A 23,542-nucleotide genomic window follows, 5' to 3' on the forward strand; every position below is an offset into this window, starting at 1 on the left:
CAAGGTACAAGTAGGTACCTATGTATTCAAAACTTTCGTAAATTTAAATTCATAAACCATTCAATTAATTGATTCATTATTTTAATTTTAGAATTTTGCATACGGACAACTCTTTTGATAAATTTAATCAATAATGAAAGGAGGAACCATTCGTAATAATAAATTCCATGACTTTTGAAAATTTTATTGAATAAGACAAATAACTACTCCAGTTAAATGATTAGGTTTTAATTGTGCATATTTCTTGTCAACAAAAAGTGTGAAAACCTAATCCAATTGTGAATGATTTTAAACTAGCCCTTTTTATTGGATCTATTCTAAGTCAGTTATCTCGCACTCGCACAAACCTTAGTCAGCATGGAAAATGACTGCTGGCCCACACCAGGGTCGGACCAACAACTACATCAGCACCAATCAGCACCGTACAACACACTGAACAGCTGTGCAGGACCGGACAATGTCAGTCAGCTTGATGATCTCAGATACAGCAATATGGATCATGGATCAGCACATGTGAGTCATTGTTAACTTTTACCTCTGCTTCTATGTCTTTCAAATTCATGATTTCTTTTTCTTCTTCAAATGATTTAAATTACTTCAGTGATGTAGTGGTTAGCACGGGGGACAGTGTCCACTGGATCTGGAGGTTCGAGTCCAAGTCGAGTCATAAAATTTAGCGTAGTGTATTTAGCGGGAAACGACATTTGTGACAAGCATTTATGCTCCACACATTTGTGGTTCGAGTCCAAGTCGAGTCATAAAATTTAGCGTAGTGTATTTAGCGGGAAACGACATTTGTGACAAGCATTTATGCTCCACACATTTTAAATTCCCTTTTTTTTCGCAAATTTCCCCCGAACTTTGTCATTGAACTTTACAGTAAACATGGTGATCCAATCGAATTAAAAGACTTTCTTTATTTAGATCAAGTATGCAAGTAGGTAATTAAATTAACCAATCAGCTTCGTACAAGTAAATCGAACTTTAATCTCATGTGAAAAACGGTTTCAATTGATTCTTGCATAATTGATCGCCCTCGTTTAAATCGATCACCTGCTGTGTTTTTGGTAACCAAACTTTCCGTCTATCCGGGTAAACTGATGACTGGTGTCCCATATTTTTATTTCCCGTCACATGGATCAAACCCTCGAGTCCACGGTATAGGATGCGGGTGTGAGGAACCTAATAGTTAATTTATTAGACGTGATGGTTCACTAAGCCAGGTGTTTTATTATAGGACGCTTTGGAATCAATAAACCATCTATCAGTGTATCTATGAACAATCTACTTTTAGTTCTAGGTACATAATACATGGAGTTATAAACTGAAAGAAATTAAGAACCTGACGTATAGCTGTTACAACAATTTGTAATGTGTTTTTATAACTGACTCTTTTTTTTTGTTTCTGCTGATGATGAGTTACGACTGTTACTAGTTATAAAAAAATAAATTAATAAATAAAAAAAAAATACTAGGCATAATTATCGTAGTCATTCAAAATTTTAGATAATAAAACCTTACCTCAAAGCTCACAGGTTCAAAATCAAAATTTCTATTTGTATGCTTCTTGTTTTTCCATTTTTCTTAATTTTCTTTGGACTCCTTCTTCATATATGATATCAATCCATTCTATATTTATTTTCCTCATGTACTACTTCATACTCTTCATAGGTAGTTATGAATGAAGAATATCTATTAATGTATGTAGGTGGCTAGGTAGGTATATGTAGGTACATAATGTCTTGTATCCAGTACTTTCTAGGACATAGGTCTCTATAGTTTTTATTAGTTTTTGTTTTTATCTCTATAGTTTCATTCCATGGATATCATTGTGAGACAAAAACTCAAGAAAGGTGTGGTTCTCAGAGAGATCTCAAAGTTTGATTGATGATCCTGATCGGGAGATCACTATTGTGTGATCCAAAGTCTTTTCGGATCAATTAATCAATAATTTATTCAAGTGATATTTTCGAACAAATTTTTAATTGCTATCGCTGATGTCTGGTGTGTTGTGAAGTTGTGATTATGACTGTTGACTATCCCTTCAATTTTGTCTCTCTACATAACTATGTATATTTTGGGGAAGGGAGGATGTCAGTTGTAATTTTAATTAGTGAAGTGAAGTTCCTACCAATCCAAGCATACCTGCCTCTCTTTCAACCTACCTTTATTTTACTGAGTTGCAGTATATCACGTATTTATACCAAACTAACCATTATTAGCGAAACTCTGTCCCAGGAATCAAAATCCTTAGCTGGAACACAAAGAATAAAAGTAGCTACATACCTACTTTACGAGTCCGATTCATCAAATGCCAGGGCAGGAATAGATGATTTGCTCCCGAGGCTACTCAATTAAGCAGCCCTGGTGGAGACGACAATTTTCAAATTAAATGACGGTCCCATTATTTTCGTGTAGTTATGTGAAAAACTTCACGAACTATTATTTATGGCGCTTCGCTCTCGATAAATCAAATTTGGGCTGTCATTTTGGTCGCTTGTAAATTTTAAAACGGAGACGAAAATTTTCAAATTAAATGACGGTCCCATTATTTTCGTGTAGTTATGAGAAAAACTTCACGAACTATTATTTATGGCGCTTCGCTCTCGATAAATCAAATTTGGGCTGTCATTTTGGTCGCTTGTAAATTTTAAAAATCGGGTTACTATCGCTGAGCAGAGGTGACAGCGATGTGTGTTCGAAATTTGTGTTTCTCTCTCGAAAAAAAGTATAGTTTGTGGGAAAATTATTTATTTCCATGTCATACTTTTATGTGTTGTTGTGTTTTCGTGTGTTGTTGCTCCGAGGTTCCATGTTTTTCTTTTGATTTATTTTCATTTAGCTTCAGCGTTGCTATCAATAGAGGTTATGGTATCTGGAGGAGTTTGAACCTAGTGCACGTAACCTGTCTTCTGTCTTTGGCTGGAAATCTTTTTCCACCCAACGTTTTTATAGAGATAATTCAATTTGCCTTCGAGTCTAAGAATAAGAACAATAGGTAAATAAAGCATAGGTGTTTTACAATTTCATATTCATTCTTAATATCTTAATTGTTATTGATTATAATTAGTTGATTAGTAAGCTTCTAAAGCTAAAATACCTAAGACCTCTGCCTCCCCTATACTCAAAATCTATGCTGATATGTAGGACTGTATAGGTACTAGACTTCTGTTCTTGGTAAAATACCTTCCTAAGACCTACAATGAAATGCAGAAATATTTCCATACTTTCATTGGTGAACGAGTACATACCTGGGTAAATCTAGGCATATCTACGAGCATTATTTAATTCAAGATCGTGTTAATGTCCTACTTGTAATTTCCGAACACACATGGAAAATTTAAATTACCCACCTAGATAGCCAGGTAGACACTCTAGGCAGGTAGGTACCTACATCTAATCTCAACTCTCATAATTAGGTGATTATATTTCAGTACAAGGGCCTCATTAAAACTTCTACAAAACATTTTCAAAAAAAAAAAAAAAAAAAAAAGGAGGTTCCATGTTTTTCGTTTGATTTATTTTCATTTAGCTTCAGCGTTGCTATCAATAAAGGTTAATGGTATCTGGAGGAGTTTGAAACTGGTGCACGTAACCTTTCTTCTGTCTTTCGCTGGAAATCTTTTTCCACCCAACGTTTTTATAGAGATATTCAATTTGCCTTCGAGTCTAAGAACAATAGGTAAATAAAGCATAGGTGTTTTACAATTTCATATTCATTCTTAATATCTTAATTGTTATTGATTATAATTAGTTGATTAGTAAGCTTCTACAGCTAAAATACCTAAGACCCCTGCCACCCCTATACTCAAAAAATCTATGCTGATATGTAGGTACTATAGACTTCTGTTCTTGGTAAAATACCTTCCTAAGACCTACCATGAAATTCAGAAATATTGCCATACTTTTATAGGTGAACGAGTACATACCTGGGTAAATCTAGGCATATCTACGAGCATTATTTAATTCAAGATCGTGTTAATTTCCTACTTGTAAATTCCGAACACACATGGAAAATTTAAATTACCCACCTAGATAGCCAGGTAGACACTCTAGGCAGGTACCTACTTCTAATCTCTACTCTCATAATTAGGTGATTATATTTCAGTACAAGGGCCTCATTAAAACTTCTACAAAACATTTTCAAAAAAAAAAAAAAAAAAAAAAAAAAAAAACCCCGGGAAAAAAAAAAATCTTTTGGAGGGAAAAAAAAAAAAAAAAAAAAAAAAACTCCGGGAAAGAACAAAATGATTTGCTGCATGAATAAAATCAACCCTGAAAAAAAAAGAGGAAAAAAATGCCAAGAAAAAAATTTCGACTCACGAAATTTATAATTTTTACTATGTTAAACATCATAAAAATTAGGAGCCTTCGACCGATAACTGAAGCTAAGTAACAGGGAGTATGATTCATATCTGGATGGGCGACAGTAATCAATATTGCCGTCTTCGTATTAGCTTATCTTACGTAGATATCGAGGCTAAAAGCGAGTTAAAACCTACTGTTTTCCAGCATCGATAGACAAGAATTCCTCTTTGGCGATTTGCAGAACACTTTTCCACTCGAAAAAAGTTTAAACAAACTCTCAACTTGGAGCAAGAGAGAAGGTACAACTTTTATGTTGAATTACAAACGCAAGTCTATTATTTATTCCACTTCAAAAGAACTGTTGAAATGTGGACTTTTAGTAAAATGTTAAACTTCGAAGGCCGTAAATCATTTTATTTAATTCTATTTTCCTTGTCCTGATAAGTATAGCTATTGGATTAGTGGTAGATTTTGTAGATTACTGTTGACCATGTTGTATTTATTGTTACGTTTGTTGACAACAAAGGTTTTGTTCTTTGATGTGGCGTTGGGGGTTGAGGGCGCGTTGGTAGGTACTTACTTACTGACCTATCAACCACCTACCTACCTACCTACCTACCTACCTGCCTACTGACCGACCGACCTACCGACCTACCTAGCTACCTTCAGGTACCAACCTACCGATATAACCTTTGTAAATGAATAAATAATTGAAAATTAAAAAAAAAAATCACCAAATAAAACAATTTTGCATCAGCACAGGGCACAACAAAACAAAGGACATGGCCAACCATGTTTTCCTTTTCTATGATCAAACTTTCAAAATGGAAAGTGGAAATTGGAAAACTAAAATCTCACCAATAAAAACAATTCAGCATCCTCTAATGATTCTAATGAAACAACTAATGACAAAAGAGGTGCTCAAAGTTTGATTGATGATCCTGATCGGGAGATCACTATTGTGTGATCCAAAGTCTTTTCGGATCAATTAATCAATAATTTATTCAAGATAGTATAATGGCAACCTTCTGTTGTGAACTTTAGGAAGGTGACAAAAAAGTAAGCATTTTCTTCTGTGAACTATTGCTAACTAACTTTGGATCCCCTTTGCAAACAATACTCATAACACGGAGAAAAAATAAGTCAATTTTTTCATTCTCCAAAGAGATACCTATAGATACAAGAGGGAAAAAACAGGTTGTACAATTTCTTGCACATTTTCTTCAAGTTGACTTTTGGTTTCAAGAATGCTTTTCAAGAGAAGTGTCAAAGTCAGTGGCGCATACTACATTAAAGTTGGGAACACCGCTTTCCTTCCTCTTCACGGTTTTACTTAGCAAAAATAGTAAGTGATTATTGTTCAGCAATTCAATCAAACTTTCAATTCAAATTCAACATGGATAATATGGGTTTATACATACTTTATAGCTTCCCCTTTTGAAAATACACGCCACGCCTCTGTTTAAAGTTGGCGATTAATTAAAAGAACATTTCATAGTGGACGTGCTTGTGATTCCTGCGAAGTGGTGAAGTGTATTAGTTGCGAAATAGTTCGCATGCTTGGAATGGTTTTGTTCGCAACTGATGAGACAAGATTTGATTTACGGTGACATTAGGAGACCAGAGACTTCTCACTTTTCGAACTTTGGTCTTCTCCTACTTCTTCTTCTTCTTCTTCTTCTTCTTCTTCTTCTTCTTCTTCTTCTTCTTCTTCTTCTTCTTCTTAAAAGGTGTAAAAAAAAATGTTGGCCAATTTAGTAGAAATTTTGGGAGGTATTAGTTTTCAATGAGTAGATGAAAAAAGCTATAAGGCGTGTAGTCCTATCTCCAACCCTTCAACCCCAAATTTGCCTTCAAAATTTGAAGATTTTTTCCATTTAGAATACATTGCGACCAAGGTACAAAGGGTATGGGTCCAAGGTACATAGGGTAGTTGTACCTTGAACCCCAAAAAGGTGGTGTCGGAAAATTGGGTATATCTCTTAATTAAAAATTAGTAAAACAATCATTGCTAATTGTATAGATAGCCAAGAAAATTTCCTTTCTAAATCAATTAAAATTATGCCAATAACATTAATAGAAAAAATTAAAAAAATCAAAAAGTGATTTTGGGGGCCAAGGTACAACCAGGCACCCTAATGGAAAAGTGTTTTTCTCTTTCATTTTTCACTCGGTCCCTTTGCCGGCTAAAAATCTCTCCCTTTTTTCACCCAAAAAATAAATGGTGCGTGTTATACGTTATACTACCCAAAATATAAACCTAACTAACTACATAGTTAGATAACTTACACAAAATGTAGGGAATTTTCCAGTAGGAAATTGGTAGTGATCCTTATCTAAGTTAACCTGGATTTCCTAGTTCGAAGGATGTTTATACCCTTTAAATACTAAGAAGGATCCTTTGAGCCCCCCCCAAAAAAAAAACACATTTTTGATCTCAACTAAAAGTCTAAAGAGAATCATGAAAATTATTAGATCAAGTGAAGTAGGAAGTGTTGAATTTTTTACACAAGAAGAATCACTCAAAACACAGAGAGAGAGAATGAAGAAGAAAATAAAGGGTGACATCTTCATAAAAGCAGCAGCAACTGGCAGCAAGACTCACAGAGATGACTAATTTAAAACACAGGGAAACACTGGGAGCTTCGCAAAACAGAAACTCCTACAGCCCACAGGGAAAAAATCTGTTAAAAGAAAAGGGTAAACAAAGGCTTTCGACATTTTTTCCCCCTCAAGTGGGGGGAGTGTAGATATAAGTGCTTTTTGAAGAACTTTCATATTCTGCTGAGAGGCTCTTTATTTCACCTGCTCTCTCACGTTTTGAACCAAAGGAAGAATTGTGTGGAATTTTACTTTTTTTACATTCTTTCTTTTATTTTTATCTAAATACCTATGCAGTTGGATCAATAAATAGGGAGGTAAATTTGTTAATGACATAGCTTTGTTACAATTTTTAAATCTTATTTCAGGGACAATCTTACTTTCCGCTGAGAAAGACATGCCACCTATCTCACAGTCTTGGAAGCCGTTGGATGCCCAGAAACCATAGCTACATTCCTTCCATGTCCTACAGTAAAATTGTAAATAAAACCCTAAATAGGACGTGAATCTATGTATAATATCTACAATTCTACATTTATGGTTTCATAATTTCGGTAATAAAATAAGCTTCGTGCGATTCTTCGCCGGCTGAATTTGAACACAAAATGATATATTGTTGTTTACCAAGTTATGTTTGTGTTGAGGAAACACATAAGTAGGTATTATCTCGAGTAATGTGCTTATAATATGAGGGTTTTATTGTTTTTATATTTTATTGATATGATACTACTGATAGGCTTCGAAATCTGATTGAATTTGGTTTTGTTTGTTGATAGGATTTTATGAATTTGTTATATGTAAATTTTCCTTTGACGATTTCGTTGCTTGCGAAGCTGAGAATTTGCCAACTTGGACAGCAAAATTTACCTCAGTTTGTTTTTCTTTTTGTTTTTCATTCTATTTTACTCGATCCTCACCAAAATTGACTAGCACTTAACATACTCTTCCATCTATTTCAAAGAGCCTGAGCAGTACTCTTTTACAGCTCGCTCTGGTAAAGCCATAATTTAAATCATTTCTCATTTTTGAAGACCCATGTTGAAAACTGAAATTCAATACCGGTTCATCACAAATCAACATGGTTCTCGAATTTTGAATGGATAATTAATCCGATCCAATGAGTATGTATAATTTTCTAGGTTTTCTGAGTCTTGGAGTCGTTCTTTGTGAACAAAAACCAACGAATAGCATCTTCTCCTTCAGATTTAAAATCTACATGAAGAAGAAGGTGACGAAGAGGAAGAAGAAGAAGGAGAAGAAGAAGAAGAGACAGAAGAAGGAAACGAGTTTCCTGGGAAAAATATTCACGATGAAGAATAAATCGTGCACGCATGGACGTAAAGCTCACGTTGGCCATTTCCAAATTCAGTGGCGACCTTACGGGATGGCGGAATCACGAAAACTGGCCAGAGATGGCTTTTAAGGGACTAAAATTTTTCTTCAGATTTAAAATCTACATGAAGAAGAAGGTGACGAAGAGGAAGAAGAAGAAGAAGGAGAAGAAGAAGAAGGAGAAGAAGAAGAAGAGACAGAAGAAGGAAACGAGTTTCCTGAGAAAAATATTCACGATGAAGAATAAATCGTGCACGCATGGACGTAAAGCTCAGGTTGGCCATTTCCAAATTCAGTGGCGACCTTACGGGATGGCGGAATCACGAAAACTGGCCAGAGATGGCTTTTAAGGGACTAAAATTTTCTAGAGAACTCAAACCTAGGTGATTGTCTTTGAGCCTTAAAAAAAGATGGGTATCCCTCATTAACTAAAAAAATATATTCATGGTTGGAGATCAAGATCCCAACTCTCAGCTTACCAAAAGTTAATAATACTGATTCTGTGAAAACTATAACAATTTTTGTTGAGACGCCAAATGCACACCTTATCCCTTATTCTTCAGCTGTGTTAGCTAGCTGGAATGAACAGATATTTTAGTCCCATTTGATCAGGATAAAGAAGTTACAATTTTATTCTATTTTGGTTTATTAAGCCTTTGATCTCCTCGGAACTCATACTACACCACTGAGGGGTAAAAACTTTGAGAAAACTGTCTCAACTCTTCTCAAGATGGAATCTTTCTCCTTCTCTTCTCACTGGAGAAATAGGATGGTCTCTCTCTCTCCCCTCTTTGCTTCTCTTCTCTTCTCTCTCTCTCTCTCAGCTCTCTCTCTCTTTCTCTCTCTCTCTCTCTCACTCTCTCACTCTCTCTCTCTCTGCTCTGTCCTCTCAATGACCCATGATTTTGAAGCGTCGAATTTGATCAGCCGGAATTAATGCATATTAGCACATACTCCAGTCAACACTCAGGTTGTACAATTTGGATATAAAACTGGATTCTAATTCGATATAAACACGATGGAGCATTGATATGACAATACTATAGCAGTTTACGCCATGTCTACGCCCCAGTGGCGTAAATGGGGAGAAGTGGGGTAAGAGGATAAAACAGGAGAAAAAGGGGGAATGGGAGAAGAGAAATGAGTATGAAGAGATGGGCCAGAGAGAAACAAGCATGCGCCTTCTTTCTCTCTTCGATTTTGGAACCATAAGACCCTAGCAATAGTTTCCTCTATGTTTTATGTAGGAAACCTCAATATTTGTCTAAAAAGTACTCGATTTCGATTGGTGGCGTTTAAAAGTGGACCCTTTCTAGACCAAGTAGGAATCAAAATCGAGACAAAGGTAACAAATACACAAACTAAGTAAATCCCAGAAGATCTCACCCATACATACTACGCCACTGGTCTCATATTTTGAAATACAATCTCCCTATCCCTGAACCCCAAAACCGGCAAGATTCTCTCCTGTCATCAAAATCATCATCAAAATTTTTGTCCAATGATATGGTTCCTCGGTTGATTTTGTAATCTGAATTCAGTGGCATTTTGAACAAAAACATCGTAGTTGAAATTGAATATGATGGGCTTCTAAGTAGTTCTTGTGTGGAGAGAACTGAACTTTGGATTTCTCTCTAATTTTTGACGCTCTATTTTTAGTAATCTTATATATCATTGCATGTTCTACTGACTTCTGTAGAATATAAGAAAAAATAAACATGGAAAATATTTACTTATCTACAGTTTTACTTTGCAAACTTAGAAAACAACCATTACACAGCTCTAAGTACCTATGCAACCTATAGTCAGGCACATATCAGATCTAGGTAGAACTTCTACAAAAGGTCATACATTGTACATAGATAACTACCTACCTACTCTAACTTACCCACTTAACGTGTGTATGGAAACTATCTTTATATCTAAATAAAATAAAAGAATACCTACTTCTTAGGAATTCATAGAGATAGATAAAACAGATAGGTAATATTACTTATAACTTATAAATATAGGTACCTATAATATTGTAGATAAATAATATATATTAGGTAATGTAATATATTCATACTCATATCTTACAAAAACTAAATCAGTGTAGCACTTAGCAAACTTCTCACCTCTCTAGAGATTCTATTGTAAACTTTATTGTAGACTATTGTAAACTTTACGAAAGCTCAAACTATTCGGATCTATTGTTTCCTGGATTGTTGAATATTCACAATACAGTTTTTTTTTATACATTTTCTCTGATTTATTGTTTGTTTGCATTAAAAAAGAGAAAAAATTGTAATACGTACCTAGCTATGTACATATTATGGTCTAAATCTAAAAGCACCATAGTAAATGTATTATTAGGTATATGTTATCATGCTTTTACTCTGAGTACCTAATGTTTGCATCTTTTTTTTATCATTTGTGTTTCGTTTGAATTTAGGTACCTATGTAGCTATTTTCATAATTTTATTCCTCTTTAGGCATTTATTTTATCTCCAATTAAAACATCTTAATCAATGGTAAGTTGCTACTTTAGTGGAGATGTCAAAACTACCAACTAGTACTTTTCTTCTTCTCTATGGTCGATTCTCTTCTTTTCTCATCATCCCTTCTAAAATTTCTTTTAATACTAAAAGGTCATATTTATATTGATATTCTAGGATTATCATTAGGTCTGTAACTTTGTAGGTCTAATTAGGTACATGTTGTTTTATTGTTGACATTAATAATAATTTCCTTTGATTGTTTCCTAGAAAAATAATACCTACACTTTTGACCTCAAGAGGGCCTACTTCGAAAAACCTTTAGGTAAGTACTCACTAATTAGAAAGCTACACTTACTGTACAATAAACCCCTATTAGACCAGATTGACATCTTATTGTATGCGGTTATTAATTACATAATGAATTTTCGACCTGACTTCTTAGAATCCATTAAACGGACACAAAAGTTGATTACTCAAATAACGAATTTCGAGAATTTGACCGAATTCAGCTAAGACTTAAAGAAAGACTTATGCCAGTTTATAAAGAATTAAAAGATAGGTCGATAGGAAGTATAGATAGATATAGGTACAGCTACATTTAGATTACGGATAGTGTCCTATATACCTACCTGCCGCTGAATACTACGAAAGGCGGAAGAAAGCTTTTTGGTAGGGGTCAAACAACCCGTAAGTACTTACTAATTAGAAAGCTACACTTACTATACAATAAACCCCTATTAGACCAGATTGACATCTTATTTTGTATGCAGTTATTAATTACATAATTAATTTTCGACCTGACTTCTTAGAATCCATTAAACGGACACAAAAATTTGATTACTCAAATAACGAATTTCGAGAATTTGACCGAATTCAGCTAAGACTTAGAGAAAGACTTATGCCATTTTATAAAGAATTAAAAGATGGGTCGATAGGAAGTATAGATAGGTATAGGTACAGCTACATTTAATTACGGATACTGTCCTATATACCTACCTGCCGCTGAATACTAGGAAAGGCGGAAGAAAGCTTTTTGGTAGGGGTCATACAACCTTCTTCCTGATTTCATGCTTTCCAGGAAACAGAGGACAATGCCTTTAGTACAATTATAATCAATTACTGATAGATGCACTTCCGAGTAATGAGATATCTGAATGCCAGATAGGTACTACCTACTAATGTCATAATTATACAATACTAGCCGAAATCTGCTAGTAAATCCTTAAGGCATGTTCGTTCATGTCACTCATCCATTTAGTGGTCTCGCTCGGCGTAGCTTAACAAAAACGAACCGGAAATAGCCTATGACCTTCACGGGAGTGCAAGCAATAAGTTCACAAAGTTTCATAGCAATCGGATGAGCGGTTTGGCCAGGCATAAAGTTCGAACAAACACACACACACACGCAAACAAACAAATATTAATTTTATATTTTAGATATTACCGACATATTACGGGAGGGAAGGGATTTTACAGCCTCAATCTGGCAGTTCAACCCGGATAAAAATTATGTTTGTGATTTGTATTTTTTTTTTTTTTTTTTAATTTCATTGTTTGTTTGGTAATATTAGTACAATTAATTAACTAATTAATTCCCCAATACAATACATTATATTGTATTTTCGCCGTAACACAGGTATAGCTACAATACAAATATGAAATTTAACATGTGAACTTGGCGTCTCCACCAATTTTGTAAAATAACACATAGTAGGTATCCTCAGTGTGGGGGGGGGGGAGTGTTATTGGATAATAATAATATTTTGGCACCTTTATTAGACATACTTTTAGGAACATGTACATATGTAGGCATGACATGTCGATACGAGACCTTGTTTAGACTGCTGGGGTAAAGGGACTTTTCAGTCCTATTCGGGCAGGATGAACAAGGTATATTCTATTCTATTCTACATATACGAGAGTATTGCTGAGATAAGAACCAAGAAAAATATAGTCCCGTAAGGCTGTACTGTAAAAATACACAACTACGTATTTGTTCCCTTATTGCCTGGGGCAATCTCTACCATTTGACAAAAACCATTCGAAATAAAACATCGATTTTCACACGTGTGGTTTAAAAATAACGTCCGCTAATTATTCCTCCTGATAACCACTCGAGGTGACATCCAAAATAAAACTCCCTTATCAGTTGAACAGATCTGAGATGTCCCGACTGATAAGGCCATCATTATTGGACCTGTGATTAGGCAGAGGTGTTATATTTTCGTCTCCTTATACAGGGTGTCATTAGGGTCGATGTGAACGTTATAGGTATTGTGTAATTATAATTACATAATTATTATGTAATTTCTACAGGGTATTATGCGGCTCACTGTGAACATTAAAGGTATTACCTATGTAATATTATTTTGTAATGTCATAGTAAAATTATTAATAGAGTTTTTATCCTCCCTTAATTCGCTACAAAGATCTAACTTTACCACTGGATATGATTATCTAGGCCCGTCGCTGTCCAAATTTTTAGTGAATTGATCCAAGTTTCAAAAAAAAATGACTCAATTTAGGGAGGTTTGGAAATAACCGTGCATCTCTCTCTCCTCCTCCTCCTCCTCCTCCTCCTCTTCTCTCTCTCTCTTCCTCCCTCTCCTATTTCGGTACAAAGTTCTATCTTGGATGGGTAGATATTTGTGGACACAAAACTTAGGAAGTGCCTCATACATCATGTAATCTACATCCACAGGTACACTGTGATGATATTATATTTGTGATGATTTGATGATGAACAAATAAAGACTACAGGATTTCGATTGTAGCGTTTACATGTGAACATTGAATTTCAATAATTCATATGAAACGCCTTCGAGCTAAAATAAATTCACATCGCGGATAAAAAAATTACATTAGGGGGAAAAACACTTTTTTCTCGTTATTTTTGTATAGGATTATTAAAAAATATTCTCCTGCGGTACAATTTTCTGGTTAGAGGACTGAACATTGAATTTTAATAATTCATATGAAACGCCTTCAAGCTAAAATAAATTCACATCGCGGATAAAAAAATTATATTAGGGGGAAAAACACTTTTTTCTCGTTATTTTTGTATAGGATTATTAAAAAATATTCTCCTGCGGTACAATTTTCTGGTTAGAGGAGAGGTATTAGTTATGTAATATTATTTTGTAATGTCTTAGTAAAATTATTAATAGAGTTTTTATCCTCCCTTAATTCGGTACAAAGACCTAAACTTTACCACTGGATATGATTATCTAGGCCCGTCGCTGTCCCAATTTTTAGTGAATTGATCCAAGTTTCAGAAAGTTGACTCAATTTAGGGAGGTTTGGAAATAACCGTGCATCTCTCTCTCCTCCTCCTCCTCCTCCTCCTCCTCCTCCTCTTCTCTCTCTCTCTCTCTCTTCCTCCCTCCCTCCCCTATTTCGGTACAAAGTTCTATCTTGGATGGGTAGATATTTGTGGACACAAAACTTAGGAAGTGCCTCATACATCATGTAATCTACATCCACAGGTACACTGTGATGATATTATATTTGTGATGATTTGATGATGAACAAATAAAGACTACAGGATTTCGATTGTAGCGTTTACATGTGAACATTGAATTTCAATAATTCATATGAAACGCCTTCGAGCTAAAATAAATTCACATCGCGGATAAAAAAATTACATTAGGGGGAAAAACACTTTTTTCTCGTTATTTTTGTATAGGATTATTAAAAAATATTCTCCTGCGGTACAATTTTCTGGTTAGAGGATTCAAAACCACAAAAATGTGCGGCCAAAGGGGGGCGGGGAGAAATGGCCTGACTTTTATTTCCCCACATTTTAAAAAATTGCTAAATAATTTTCGTACAGGATGGAGGTGGTCGAAGTTTTTGTGTAGTTTAATCCCATTCTGAGCATAACTTTTGCTATCCTCTTTTTGTAAGGAGTGATATTTTTTGCTCTTTTTGATGAAATAGTAGGCGTGTACCAATCTGTGTTTAATTTATTCGTCTAACATATTTCTTGAACAGTGAACTTTCTTTTCTAGTAAAGGCTTTTGAAAATAAACATCAGTGGTCTTCAATATTTATGTACCTACCTACAAAATTATGGAAGACAAGACGCACCAAAGTAGTTCCTGTAACTTAGAATGCTTACAAAAGTAGATACATTAAGTAGATTCTTACTGGGGCTACGATTCCTAAATATCAAATTATCAACTAACCTTACCACTAGGTAGGTACCTACATTTCAAATTTTCAGGCATCAACCTACATAGGTACAATTTTGGATGTTCTTAGTATTTGCAATCTTTCATCTGGAATGCCTTTGGAATCATCAATCTACAGTGTTTTATTATACTGTCATATCAAAACCTCTCGCCTATCGATAAAATTTCAATCAACACTTTACTATTGTCATATTATTGTCACATTTTTTTATTTAAAAAAAAGGAGAGAGAAAAAATGGAATATAGATTAACACATTTAAAATCAAATTTTTAAACCTCACTCTCCAAACCTTCTTTCCAAAGTACTATTGTCATATTATTGTCACATTTTTATTTATTTTTTTAAAAAAAAAGGAGAGAGAAAAAATGGAATATAGATTAACACATTTAAAATCAAATTTTTAAACCTCACTCTCCAAACCTTCTTTCCAAAAATTGAATGAGAAGGGAGAGTGAGTTTACGGTCCCACCATCAGTATAATTGATGAAAACTTTCGCCTCCCCTATCAGGATGCATTTTCACACTCTACCGTCACCCCCAAAATATTTAAATAATGGAGTTTGAACTCTTTTTTCTCTCTCCTAAAACACTCAATTTCGAGGTGGTGGTTGAAAGTGTTGAAACTCTACAGGGCTGAATTTAGTAGGCGCAAAAGTTTCGCTGAATTTGCCAAAATTAAGTTTAAACACTTTGAACAGAGAGCTGACCAAAAAGGATAATAAGCAAGGTGTACCTTATTGGACTAGGTACATAAACTATATTGGAACACAAAAGTTCATTCGTATGTATGTGTCATTCGTACAGAATATGGAGTTCTGACATCTTCTCTAATCTTACATAGAAGAATATTCAATACCTATATGAAATTTGACACATCCGCTATTATTCGTACAGAAGAATAGGAAGTTTTGATATCTCCACCAATTTGCACAGAAAAATAGGGAGATTTGGCATCTCCACTGATTTACACAGAGGAATATTATTTTAAGCATGGGAAATTTGTCACATCCACCGTTATTATTCGGACTCAAGAATACATGGGAGTTTTGACATCTCCACTAATAAAATTAAAGTAGAAATGGCTCCAAAACGTTGATTGTCATTTTGTGATGTGTAATTTTAGGTATGTACATATCAATGGTAAACAAAAGTTTATGTTGAAATTTTTCCACCGGGCCTGAACAGAGAGGACAGAGAAGGGAAGGGAGGAAACTGAAAGGGAGGGAGTAGATTAGTGATTGACTTATAGTTGATGGGATGACGGATTTCATTCTCGTTTAAACACTTTGAACAGAGAGCTGACCAAAAAGGATAATAAGCAAGGTGTACCTTATTGGACTAGGTATACATAACTATATTGAAACACAAAAGTTCATTCGTATGTATGTGTCATTCGTACAGAATATGGAATTCTGACATCTTCTCTAATCTTACATAGAAGAATATTCAATACCTACCTATAGGAAATTTGACACATCCACTATTATTCGTACAGAAGAATAGGAAGTTTTGATATCTCCACCAATTTGCACAGAAGAATAGGGAGATCTGGCATCTCCACTGATTTACACACAGGAATGTTATTTTAAGCATGGGAAATTTGTCACATCCACCGTTATTATTCGTACTCATTTACTCAAGAATACATGATTACATGGGAGTTTTGACATCTCCACTAATAAAATCAAAGTAGAAATGGCTCCAAAACGTTGATTGTCATTTTTTGATGTGTAATTTTAGGTATGTACTTATCAATGGTAAACGAAAGTTTATGTTGAAATTTTTCCACCGGGCCTGAACAGAAAGGACAGAGAAGGGAAGGGAGGAAACTGAAAGGGAGGGAGTAGATTAGTGATTGACTTATAGTTGATGGGATGACGGATTTCATTCTCGAACAATAATTAATTAAATAACTTTTAAAAATTAATTAATAGGACTTTTTTATGAACCGTAACATACAGGGAAGGGAGGCCTAGTGTGTGTGAGAGAGAGAGAGAATTATCAGGAAGGAAGAGAAAGGGAGGGAAATTTTTACAACCGGTATTACCTTTTACAAACATGTGTAGATTAGTTATTTTGAAACGAGTACCTACTATTAGATTACAACTTGTCAAAGAAGGATTTTACTTTCCAGTTTTTAGTCAATGTTTGCAATTCCACCTTTAATGAGTCAAACTGTCAAACAGTAGATATCCAAAGGCCATCAAAGAAACTGTGAATCACTCATTATTTGGATCATTAAAATTAGATGTACGTATAGAGATAAAAAAAAAATACTTGATTTGTAAGATGTAAGAAACCCTTAGATAATGTGTAGCAAAAAATGGGCAGATTATCTCAAAAGCGCTAAACAGATTTAATGAAGACGGTACGGTCATTGTTTGGTCAGTTGATCTAGTGGGTAGTTTGTTTAACTGTAGGTATAGGCACAAGTATGAAGATAAAACTATATTCCGTAGTAGAATAAATAAATGTAAATTTACCTGTGAGGAGGCGGGAGATGGGTATGAATACCCAAATTGAGTATATGTGGACATAGTCATCAAAAAGGCAATACTAGCCGAAATCTGCTAGTAAATCCTTAAGGCATGTTCGTTCATGTCACTCATCCATTTAGTGGTCTCGCTCGGCGTAGCTTAACAAAAACGAACCGGAAATAGCCTATGACCTTCACGGGAGTGCAAGCAATAAGTTCACAAAGTTTCATAGCAATCGGATGAGCGGTTTGGCCAGGCATAAAGTTCGAACAAACACATCAAAAAGGCTTCTTAAAAGAACATACACAAAATCACAAAACTAAAAAATACATTGAACACACCGACTAAGCCTCTTCTGATTGATCTTAAAAATAATCAAACAGAAATAATTAAATTTAAAATTATAAATAAAATAAAAGTAATAAAATCACAGAATTATCATTGTAAATGGTTATTGTAAAAATATTGTACACTCAACAGAAAAAACACGATTTGTTTTAAATTATTATTATTTTTAAAAAATTAAGCCTATCGATTTACTAAAGTACACCTTGTCGGAAGTACAGAAAAAACACGAACAAAACGCGGGGAATTTAAAATTGTATTAAAAAAAAAACATAAAAAATAAGGGTTGGTACAGAAAGCTACGGAAACTTTATCTTTTCTCTTGCGATAGGGTTAATCGTTACCACCCCCGTGCCGTGTTGCGTTTTTTACATACACTGAACAAGTACTAACCTGAATACAAATTTTCGTGTTAACACAAACGCACTCTATACACAAGTTGTTGAACTATTTGTGAGAACAAGCAAAAACTATACACATAACCTCATTTAGTATGTCAACACTAATAGGCGGAACCTAACTTTCACTGAATCCACCAATGAGAGCTTGTTATTTTTGTTTACAATGGTGTTTTTCAAGCTTGGCTTGGTTACTATGTACGCCTTTATACGCCTCAGATTCTCCTAATCTCTTCTTGTTCCTCGTGTTCTTCTTTTCTTCCAATATAATGCTAACAATAATAACCGCAGAAAACAAGCATTTAATTTATTTGTCAACATGAATTTTAGTTCAATTCCTACATTTGTTCTTTTTTATTTAAACTAAATTCCTTGTCTGATGCCCTTTTTCCATTCTTTCCTTTCTTTTTTTACTCTCTCGCTTGTATCTGATGACAGTGGAGAACCAAACAAACAAATATTAATTTTATATTTTAGATACCTATATATTGCGGGAGGGAAGGTATTTTACAGCCTCAATCTGACAGTTCAACCAGGATAATAATTATGTTTGTGATTTGTAATTTTTTTTATTTCATTGTTTGTTTGGTAATATTAGTACAATTAATTAACTAATTAATTCCCCAATACAATACATTATATTGTATTTTCGCCGTAACACAGGTATAGCTACAATAGTGGCATTAAAATTGTATTTACTTCGCTGAATACATGTACAGCGAACCAATACGCCGTTTCCACAAATGGCTGTCATAAAATTTAACGGCCATGTTGACAGCGTTACAGTTTGTAATTGTCTCCCTAATTGGACCCAAATCAAAAGGTGTAATCAATTAGTGTCTGGCGTAATGTAATGAGTCTCTTATCGGTCCCCGAATCAGTCACCAAAACATGATGTAAACATGGGCCGAGCTGTGATCATTGAGAGTTTTCGTGACTTTGTCATTGACTTTAATTAATTTTTAATTAATTTATTGGCATAAATGATTATTGCAAAATCAAAGAAGAAGCAGACTCTTCGATTGATGCTATTTTAAAATTAAGATGTCTCAAGTACCAATGTTCACTATCTACGAATAAGTTAATTAAAACTTTGAACAAAATCACGAATCATATTTAAATGATCAAGTATGTTTGCACATTTGAATTGCTACAGTGGAGATAAGTATGACGGCTGGGAAATGGATATCGAGTTTTTACACTTCAAACATAGGTAGTTTAAAACGCTTATCTGTCTCTTAAGCGCTACTATAATCAGTCATCTTGAAGTACTCAATGCATGAAGTTACACTTCAAGATACATTAAATTTATCGATAACGAAAAAAAAGTGGTCTAAAAATGTATCCTTGAGGGCTTCTTTTTATTATCTTATCAAATGCATTGCGTAAATCACATAAATGTTCAAAATTCCATCTATTAATTAAATTTAAATCATTACCTATCTAATACTTGCCTACTATACCTACGATTGTATGAATAAATTATTAAATAAGTAATTAAAATACATAAGTAGATAGTTGAAACTCTTGTTGGTTTTGTCTCTGAAACTATAACTGTTATTAAAAAGGCTATAACAAAAGTACCTATTTACCCAAGAAGGTACTTGCTACCTACTTAATTAGATTTTATTTCAATAATGGTTAGCAGTGTTAATAAATAACTGGAGAAGGCAAAAAGTAAGTTTCGTTAATGTCTATTTTTAGATCGTCTACCTTTTGTATTGCATTCTGTTATGCAACATGTTTCAAGCCATGGTACGAAAGGAACTAATAAATATTTTGCTTGTCAAACAATGTTGTGCAAAAATAAGTGTGGTGGGTATAAAATATGTTTTACAAGTTTGATGGGTTGTTTCGGAAGTTGTAGCCGTTGACAACATCCAATATAATCTTCACCACCTTGATAATGGCGTCCGTTGTATCCCAGCTGATGAGAGCTGTCTCTTCCCAAGGTTAGGTTTTAAATATGGGGGGTTCTGTTCTTACTTTCGCAGTTTACTATAAAACAAAAACTTGAACCCATAGTTTCTCCAGACTGCATAAAGCATAAAATCAAACATGCACTGTCGATATCGTGTTGCCCTGAGTAATGGGGGGTTCTGTTCTTACTTTCGCAGTTTACGATAAAACAAAAACTTGAACCCATAGTTTCTCCAGACTGCATAAAGCATAAAATCAAACATGCACTGTCGATATCGTGTTGCCCTGAGTGCCTGAGTCCATGTATTAAAGTGTGCTTTATACTGTCAGGGGTTGAGGTAAGAGGTTGTTAGGTTATGATTATGACCATCGACTTTGAAGAATCCGAGATATGTCTTTTAGAATCGATAGGATAGGTGTTAAGGAATATTTATGTAAGTACGGAAAATTTTTCACATCCACTATTATTCTACAGAAGAATAGGAGTTTTGCCATCTCCACTAATTTATACAGAGGAATATTTAGGTATGTGAGTATGGAAAATTTGTCACATCCACTATTTGGCTTTTTGGTTGCAGTTAAAAAGGTGATTCTACACTACATACTATAAGACGTAAGAACTAAAAGAAAAACGCTGATCTAGCAACTATTTAGGCACGATAATCAGTTAGACATGATCAGGATATCAGTTACCTACTCATATGACAAAGGATAATTAATTACCTTACAGGAGACATTAAATTCACTTTGAGAGTGAATAAATAAAAAAATAGATTAGATAAGTATCACTTAATAGATTAATGTCCAGAAATTCTTCCAAATTCGTGAAGATGTTTTGGGGGTTTGCGTTTCCGGTACATAAATAACGAATACAAAGGGTTGAAGTGGATTTTGATCGAGTGATCGACAAAATTGACCGACATTAGTAGAGTTGGATTATTTTACATAATTTATTTATTTTAGAGGAGAAATTTTACCTTACTCCAACTACATATAAGTATTTTTATTGTATGATTGTTGATCGTAACACATGCAGTTGCATGTTGATGTCATCTTGATTTCATTCTCAGATTTCTCAGCCGGCCAACCTGATGCAAAATGGAATAAGCGTTCAATAAAAAATAAACCTAATAGATTGCTGATGGCATTGTTCGATTAGAATTGATGATATTGATCTTACATGGCCAAGGAACCTCTGAATAATTTTATGACTTGATAATGATCTAAATTAGTAATTCCCTGAGTACCTATAGCTCAATATAAATATTCCTTACGTAAGGGGCAAGAACAAAAAAGCCAGACAAGACATAACACTCAACAAACGAGATACTTGTAACAATTAGTAGTTTTAACGTTTAGCCAGAAGTGCCAATAGCTCATGAACCAACGTAGACGAGAAGCCAAAAACCTTCAGGGACTAAAATTAGATTCAATATAAATCCATTCTAGTGTAGTATCTATGGAATAATATATTGTTTAATTATTCTAAAGTATGAGTTCAGTATCTTGTGCCGTTTGCCTTTCATAATTTAGATAACCACTATGGTGGCAAAACTCTTGTGGGAGAGATAGAGAAACATTGAAGTTTATCACCAATGTGGAATACTAACTTCTCTCGGTTGAACCTAGGTAAATATTCATACACATGTACAATAATTGTACATTCGGCAAGCAATGAAACATTAGAATGATGACTAAGGATATTTACTTAAATGCCATTTAGAATTGATGCTAAAAATCTTTTGCTGATACAGATATTTGAAAATGTCCACTTTGTTTAGACCACTGGCTTTTGAGCAGAAAGTTTCTACAGGACCCCAAAAGCCCAAGTTTAGAATTGAATGAGCAAATTTCCTTTGTGTGAAATATGTTTGTCTAGCTTTATCAATAGAGAGACAACCAAGTTTATCACCAATGTGGAATACTAACTTCTCTCAGTTGAACCTAGGTAAATATTCATACACACGTATATTCAGCAAGCAATGAAACATTAGAATGATGACTAAGGATATTTACTTAAATGCCATTTAGAATTTTATTGATGCTAAAAATCTTTTGCTGATGCAGATATTTGAAAATGTCCACTTTGTTTAGACCACTGGCTTTTGAGCAGAAAGCTCAAGAAAGTTTCTACAGGACCCCAAAAGCCCAAGTTTAGAATTGAATGAGCAAATTTCCTTTGTGTGAAATATGTTTGTCTAGCTTTATCAAACGTCGGACCGACCGTTTGGAAGTTATTATGAAACAGGCAAAGATTGAATACAATATACCTTATTTATCATGCCAGAATAATACTGAACAGTCCTTTACTCCCGCAGTCTAAACAAGGTCTTATTTATTTCATGAGTCCCTAGACCTTGTTGAAGTTATAAGTAGATACAGAAAAACTCAAAGCAAGAGCGCCCTTCGTTCGTTCACATCACAAGCCTCCCATTCTGTCATATCATCAATCCTCGATGATAGGACCAAGACATCCAGACAAGGCCCAACCAAACAAAGGAGTTTCCTATATCACTATAACTGCTGAAGTCTTTAGTGACGTAATCACATCAACATCATGTGCCTTTTAAAACGAAGGACAGTTACCTTCACATGAGGCTGAACCTGATTTTCTCTTTGAACAAACAAAGACCGCTCTCTCCACAGAAAACATATATCATCCCCATTAGTAAAAACCCCAAAACCTCTTACCAGAAAGTAGCTTTTAAGCATTTTCAATTGCGGGATCATGTTATAAAATTCCGAAGGGGGCGAACGGGGGGGTGGGAGGGGGGAGAGGAGAGAGATTTATGATTTTAAAACATCATAAAAATTAGGAGCCTTCGACCGATACCTGAAGCTAAGTAACAGGGAGTATGATTTATATCTGGATGGGCGACAGTAATCAATATTGCCGTCTTCGTATTTGCTTATCGTACGTAGATATTGAGGCTAAAAGCGAGTTAAAACCTACTGTTTTCCAGCATCGATAGACGAGAATTCCTCTTTGGCGATTCACAGAACACTTTTCCACTCGAAAAAGTTTAAACAAACTCTCAACTTGGAACAGGAGAGAAGGTACAACTTTTATGTTGAATTACAAACGCAAGTCTATTATTTATTCCACTTCAAAAGAACAGAACTGTTGAAATGTGGACTTTTAGTAAAATGTTAAACTTTGAAGGCCGTAAATCATTTTATTTAATTCTATTTTCCTTGTCCTGATAAGTATAGCTATTGGATTAATGGTAGATTTTGTAGATTACTGTTGACCATGTTGTACTATTTATTGTTACGTGTGTTGACAACAAAGGTTTTGTTCTTTGATGTGGCGTTGGGGGTTGGGGTCGCGTTGGTAGGTAGGTACTTACCTACTGACCGACCCACCGACTGACCTACCTACCTTCATGTACCAATCTACCGATATAACCTTTGTAAATGAATAAATAATTGAAAATTAAAAAAAAAAAAAAAAAATCACCAAATAAAACAATTTTGCATCAGCACA

The 23,542-nt window shown here is 34.5% G+C and overlaps 1 protein-coding gene across 1 annotated transcript in view; it reads left to right on the forward strand.

Moving 5' to 3' along the window:
• The first annotated feature begins 357 nt into the window (after window positions 1-357).
• LOC103506141 (homeobox protein caupolican-like) overlaps window positions 358-23,542 on the forward strand; it is a 111,862-nt gene continuing 88,677 nt past the window's right edge. Inside the window, exon 1 of the mRNA XM_008470525.1 lies at window positions 358-513. Within this exon, the coding sequence (XP_008468747.1) occupies window positions 358-513 (156 nt within the window). The remainder of the gene's footprint in view (window positions 514-23,542) is intronic.

The sequence above is a fragment of the Diaphorina citri genome, unplaced genomic scaffold, assembly GCF_000475195.1.
Source record: "Diaphorina citri unplaced genomic scaffold, Diaci psyllid genome assembly version 1.1 scaffold218, whole genome shotgun sequence".
NCBI lineage: Eukaryota > Metazoa > Arthropoda > Insecta > Hemiptera > Psyllidae > Diaphorina > Diaphorina citri.